The 6,238-nt window shown below is 36.3% G+C and overlaps 1 protein-coding gene across 3 annotated transcripts; it reads left to right on the plus strand.

Moving 5' to 3' along the window:
• The first annotated feature begins 1,016 nt into the window (after positions 1-1,016).
• LOC108380048 (BTB/POZ domain-containing protein 6-B-like) lies at positions 1,017-5,826 on the plus strand. 3 transcript variants are annotated; one of them, XM_017636413.1, is made up of 7 exons: positions 1,017-1,277; positions 2,699-3,238; positions 3,326-3,476; positions 3,552-3,768; positions 3,864-4,192; positions 4,589-4,717; positions 4,777-5,826. In XM_017636413.1, exons 1-7 carry the CDS (start codon positions 1,187-1,189, stop codon positions 5,312-5,314), a joined length of 1,995 nt encoding a protein of 664 aa, XP_017491902.1. In that variant the 5' UTR covers positions 1,017-1,186; the 3' UTR covers positions 5,315-5,826. The 3 variants fall into 3 exon arrangements, with proteins under 3 accessions (XP_017491902.1, XP_017491903.1, XP_017491901.1); XM_017636412.1 differs by lacking the exon at positions 4,589-4,717 and adding an exon at positions 4,381-4,546 and having other exon boundaries at positions 1,020-1,277; positions 3,864-4,321; positions 4,943-5,826; XM_017636414.1 differs by lacking the exon at positions 4,589-4,717 and having other exon boundaries at positions 1,019-1,277; positions 3,329-3,476; positions 3,864-4,321.
• Positions 5,827-6,238: the final 412 nt, after the last annotated feature.

Raw genomic sequence — 6,238 nt, forward strand, 5'->3', positions numbered from 1 at the left:
TTGATTGTAATGTATAGTTGTGGCCTTTTTAATTAAAATTATAGTCTTAGAATTTTTACTAACTTGAAATAATTATGTGAAATGCCATAAAACAAAAAATATATTAATGTTTATAATTAAACCAAAAAAATAAGAAACACTACAGAGATTACTACTTTAACCGCAAAACAAAACTTAGCAAAACTTAGACCCTTGTTTTAACATTTTAAAATCATCTCCTAATGAGGAGTTAAAATTTGACTATGACAGAATAAATATAGTGATTATTCTGTTGATTTTTTTTCAATTAACGGCCAAATATAAATAAACAATATAGGGATTATGAAAACACAATTTTAATCGTTAAAAAACCTTTTTTAAACTTTTCTATATCTACGGGCCTTTGAGTATACAGTTTTGTAGCCCATTCCATTATAGTAAAGTGTAAGTTTGAAGTAGTAAGGATCATGATAAAAACATAACGAATTGAATTGTATGGCAGAAAATGTACAAACATTTTCTTTATATATTTTCTTAAATCTAACAATTTCCTACTTATGACATATTTGCGGATAGAATTAACTAAGCATTTGTTTCTCAGCGCCGTGCAACCCTGTTAATGCAATGTAGTGCTGTCACGCTCTTGCACCTGCGCTCTAGCACTCAAAGCCAAAATGGTGCATTTCGAGTTGCCACACTAATTATGCAAACAAAAAACTAAATGAAATCAAGAACTTTCTATACAATTTCTTAACATTTTTTACTGAATAATTTAAGTAGCAGCAGCATGTTAATTATATTTGTACACAACAGCGATAAATACAGAAAAATATTTGAGAAGTTGTAAACAAAACCAGTTCGAAAACCAAGTCAAGCGCCACAAGCATCACCCGAAGAAGTGGCAGCATTGCAGAAGCCCCAATTGTCATTTCTCTCAACAAAAAAGAAAACAAGTGAATTGAAAATGGCAGAAATGCACAAAGTTAATGAAAAAAGTGTAGTTAAATGAAATTTTACTTGGAAAATTTTTGAAAAAAGGAAGAATAGACTGCGCCGTTGTGAATTGATATGCCAGAAAGACATTTGTTGGTGCTTAAACGGTTCTAATAAATATTTGCGAAACTTTTTCCAACTTTTTGTGTATACTTTTGTCGCCCATCTATAATATTCAAACCCTGAAAAGTCCTTGAGTGCTGCGCTAATTTCAATGGCAAACAACAATAGACTTTCGCTGAAGTCTATTAACAAGCGGAACCAGGAGGCGATGTCGCATTCACAAATGAATGCATGGATAAATGGTAGGTGCTGGTGCATAGCAAGCTGCATGTGTGAAGAAACATTGCCATAAATATGAAACAAGCAAATATTTTTACATACCTATTCATAAAATGCAGCCGAAGTATCTCCAGTGGCATTAGTATTGATTTTTTTGTTTTTGTTATACTTTTAGCGATACGGTAATGTAACATGGCTTTTAAAAACTTTAGCAATAATTTTTACTGTTTTGATTATGTAGATTCAGACGGTCAACTTAATTGTAGCTTGTATGTACGTATGTACACACATATATTTAACTGGGTTCATTTGAGTACTGTGAGACTACGAGAAAATTCAGTAAAACTTTGTTTGCGGGACTCATTTTTAGGTGTAGCATTTTTTCCCAGGAAGTTGAGTGCCCACATTAGGATCTGATCCGAACTATGCCCATACATTAGTACCCATATGTGGTAGTCACCCCTTTCATCATTATTTACTTGCGATGGATTACAGTTTGTCCTTTTTGGTCAGAGTTTCGATTGAATACATTCAGTTTTATATAACATATTTGTCTTACAGGATCTGCATTTATTCGTAATGCAAAAAATATCCCGATTATTTCTGTCTTATCCGAAAGAAAATCACCCGAAAGTTGTCATCCGCTCATAGTAAATGGAAACCAAAGTGAATAGTGAACCGGTTTGGGAAAATGAAATTCATGATAAGGCTCTTTATATTTAATTTAAAAACTACATACAGATAGATCTCTTTTGCATACCTAACTCAAAATTATATTTAATTGGTTCGTTCGCCAATAAGTTTTTTAAAATGCAGCACAAAGTTTACAAGCATCCGTTGCAATGGTTACATTATACTAAAATCAATCTCCCGACTTTAGCTGTTATTCCTTTTTTGTAAGTCATATATGTACTTACCTGATAATAAAGTATTACATGGCAGTACATATTTACATACTTATGTACATATGTATACGTAAATATGTTGCATGTATTTTTAAAACTTTGATATACGTAAATATTGCTAGTCAGAAATGAAACGAAAAACCACAAATTTTCCGCAGCTACTGATAAGCGGCTGCTAAATTTTCACCACACATGTGTATAAAATTGAAATCAGTTGAGACAAAATCATCAAACACTAATAGTAACTCGGATACGTCAGAAAAAGATATAGAACGAATCATTGTTTAAATGAATATACAAAATATATATTTTATATTAGTAGTAGTGCTAGTAAAGTAAGACTTTTCCCTTGATAATGAGCAAAAACACAAACAAAAGAGCTGCGTACAACAAAATGGCTAGAGGGAATTTCGATTTTCGAAGAATATTTCGAACCAACGCCACTAAATTAAAAAGTAAACATGCTCGTGTTTTATCTATATTTCACGTTAGCTTATCTATGCTTAACACATCTTTGTTTGCAAATGTTATCGTTACAGTGGAAACGCTAAACAATGGTAATGGTCTACTCTTATCACCGCCACACAACAATTCGGCAAACAATCACCATCAACAACAACAGCAACAACAACGTAGTGCCATGGTTGGAGTAGGCGCCGGTGCAGCAGCAGGTGGTGGTGGTGGTGTCAGCAGTGCTGGTGGCCCTACAAGCGGTAGCGGCAGTATTGCAACTGGCGGCGGTGAACATAATATACAAATAACACAACCTATCAGCGCACCCTCGTCGCCACTTGCATCGCCGGGTGCTATTAGTAGTTCGGCGCTCTTCTGCTTGCCGTCAAGTTCGTCGGGTGGTACAGCTGGCGGTAGCACCAGTAGCAGCGGCGGTGGTAGTGGCAGTGGTTCGTATGTATGTAATGCTGGAGCAGCTAACCAGTCAAACAATTCAACTGCGAATGCGGTCGATACGGCTGATCCGAACTGGCAGGCCACAAAAGCGACGGTGCTCGAACGGAATGCTGCTATGTTCAACAATGAGCTAATGTCGGATGTAAAATTTGTTGTTGGAGGGGAATTTGGTATGTTGCTATTAATCAAATATATATATTATGCATACATTTGTATGTCTCAGAAGTTTATATGTGCTTTTAAAATTTTTATATTAGCAGATTGCGTACAAACTATACCGGCGCACAAGTATATCCTTGCTACGGGCAGTTCGGTGTTCTACGCTATGTTTTATGGTGGGTTGGCCGAAAACAAACAGGAAATTAAAGTGCCTGATGTGGAGCCATCTGCGTTTTTAACGCTGTTAAGGTTGGGCATTGTAGAAATATAAGATCGAAAAGTGTTTCGTTACTAAAAAAAATATTCGTTGTTGTTTTTAACTAGATACCTATATTGTGATGAGATTCAATTGGAACCTGATAACATTTTGGCTACGTTATATGCGGCCAAAAAATATATTGTGCCACATTTAGCACGCGCATGCGTCAATTATTTAGAAGTCAAATTGACGGCAAAAAACGCCTGTCTACTTCTCAGTCAATCGCGTCTATTCGAAGAGCCCGAGTTGATGCAGCGATGCTGGGAAGTAATCGATGCACAAGTGAGTTAACACATTAAATATGCTGATTTTGTTTTATCTATGTGAATAAGTTAGTTTTTTGAGCCGTGTTTAACATACATTTTATTTTTATACAGGCCGAAATGGCAATTAAATCGGAAGACTTTGTCGACATCGACCTAAAAACGTTCGAATCGATATTGTCGCGTGAGACGCTAAACTGCAAGGAGATCCATCTCTTTGAGGCAGCGCTCAATTGGGCTCTGAATGCTTGTCAGAAAATGGGCATTGATGTCACACCACAGAATAAACGAAACATGTTGGGACAAGCATTGCATTTAATACGCATACCAACCATGACTTTGGAGGAGTTTGCAAATGGCGTCGCCCAAACGGGTATACTCACATCACAAGAGACTATTGATATATTTTTGCATTTTACCGCACAATCTAAACCGCATTTAAGTTTCCCTACACGTGCACGTGCCGGTCTGAAAACACAAGTTTGTCACCGTTTTCAGTCATGCGCTTATCGCTCGAACCAATGGCGTTATCGCGGGCGTTGTGATTCAATACAGTTTTCAGTGGATCGCAGGTATGTACATATTGCTATCGGAGTTAAATCACAGCTTATTTATGCACATTTTTATTTAGAATTTTTATTGTTGGTTTCGGTCTGTATGGTTCCTCAACCGGTGCTGCTAATTATAATGTAAAAATCGAATTAAAACGCCTCGGCCGCACCCTCGCCGAAAATGACACGAAATTCTTCTCTGATGGCTCAAGCAACACATTCCATGTGTTCTTTGAGAATCCCATTNATATTTTTGCATTTTACCGCACAATCTAAACCGCATTTAAGTTTCCCTACACGTGCACGTGCCGGTCTGAAAACACAAGTTTGTCACCGTTTTCAGTCATGCGCTTATCGCTCGAACCAATGGCGTTATCGCGGGCGTTGTGATTCAATACAGTTTTCAGTGGATCGCAGGTATGTATATATTGCTATCGGAGTTAAATCACAGCTTATTTATGCACATTTTTATTTAGAATTTTTATTGTTGGTTTCGGTTTGTATGGTTCCTCAACCGGTGCTGCTAATTATAATGTAAAAATCGAATTAAAACGCCTTGGACGCACCCTCGCCGAAAATGACACGAAATTCTTCTCTGATGGCTCAAGCAACACATTCCATGTGTTCTTTGAGAATCCCATACAGATTGAACCAGAGTGCTACTACACCGCCTCCGTGATACTTGATGGCAATGAGTTGAGCTTTTTCGGTCAGGAGGGCATGTCCGAAGTGTGCATGGGCAATGTAACATTCCAGTTCCAATGCTCATCGGAGAGCACAAACGGCACTGGAGTGCAGGGTGGTCAAATACCTGAACTGATATTCTATGGGCCGACAATTGTTACTGGTTTAAATTCACCTACTAATTCGCTGTGTGCTACACCAATTGGTGCTGGCAGTAGCGGCAGTGGTGGCGTATCGAATGGCGGCGGTTTACACGTAAATTGTGATGACTTATTGGGTAGTGGCAGCAGCGAAGTTGGTGGCAGCGGCAGTGGTGCACTGAGCGCATGAGAAATAGTGGAGTATTGCAAGGACGATGAATTGGAACTCTTATGAGAAGCTTGAGGAGAACAAATAATTGCAACCTATGGTTTTTCAATGTGAAATTTAGTGTTAAAACTGAAATGGATTAATATGTAGTTCTTAGAAAGAAGTCAGCGAATGGACAACCAAATAAATAAATACAGGCAATATTTACAAATATGTACATTAAACAAATCAAAGCATGTATAAACACTTACTTTACGTTTAAGTTAAAATCAAATGAATGACGTAAGCTGATTAACATTCAGACAACATAATTGAATGAAATTCGGAATGAGGAGTAAAAACACAAAAAGGCAATCAAATTTGGTAAAACAGATTCTAAAGGCATATTAAAAAACACTAAAACACACTTACAAAGACTTGTAGAATGTAGTATTTTGGATTGAAATTAATACAATAACCTGCGGAACATAGTAAACGAACAAGCAATTGCAAATTACATACCTACTTACATATGTACATTCATACATTTGACATGATCGAGAAAAGAAAGAAATTTACTGCAAAGTTACGTATTTATCTAGTATTTATTAAATCCTGAACAACATTCAGGCCAAATAAGAAATTACTAGGGTGAGAAATATTAAAAGGTTTGAATGCATATTGACACATATACAACTATATAACTAAACACATTACAAAGCATGTTAGTACTTTTTTCAGTAGTTTTTTCATATACTCGAAAGGAAGAGAAGTATTCATATGCATACTTCGTATTTGAAAACATTAAAAAATATTTGAACATTTTGCGAAAAGACATTAATATAGTATGAGTTTAGTTTGCAAGCAATTAAGCGTTTCATTATTAATGCAAATACAAATGCCACACATAGTCGAATCAACAATTAGCAATCTCGTAGCATTTTAGCGTTTGTCTTACGTCTATTT

The sequence above is a fragment of the Rhagoletis zephyria genome, unplaced genomic scaffold (genome assembly GCF_001687245.7).
Source record: "Rhagoletis zephyria isolate East Lansing unplaced genomic scaffold, Rhagoletis_zephyria_1.1 Rzeph_scaffold_18045, whole genome shotgun sequence".
Taxonomy (NCBI): Eukaryota; Metazoa; Arthropoda; class Insecta; order Diptera; family Tephritidae; genus Rhagoletis; species Rhagoletis zephyria.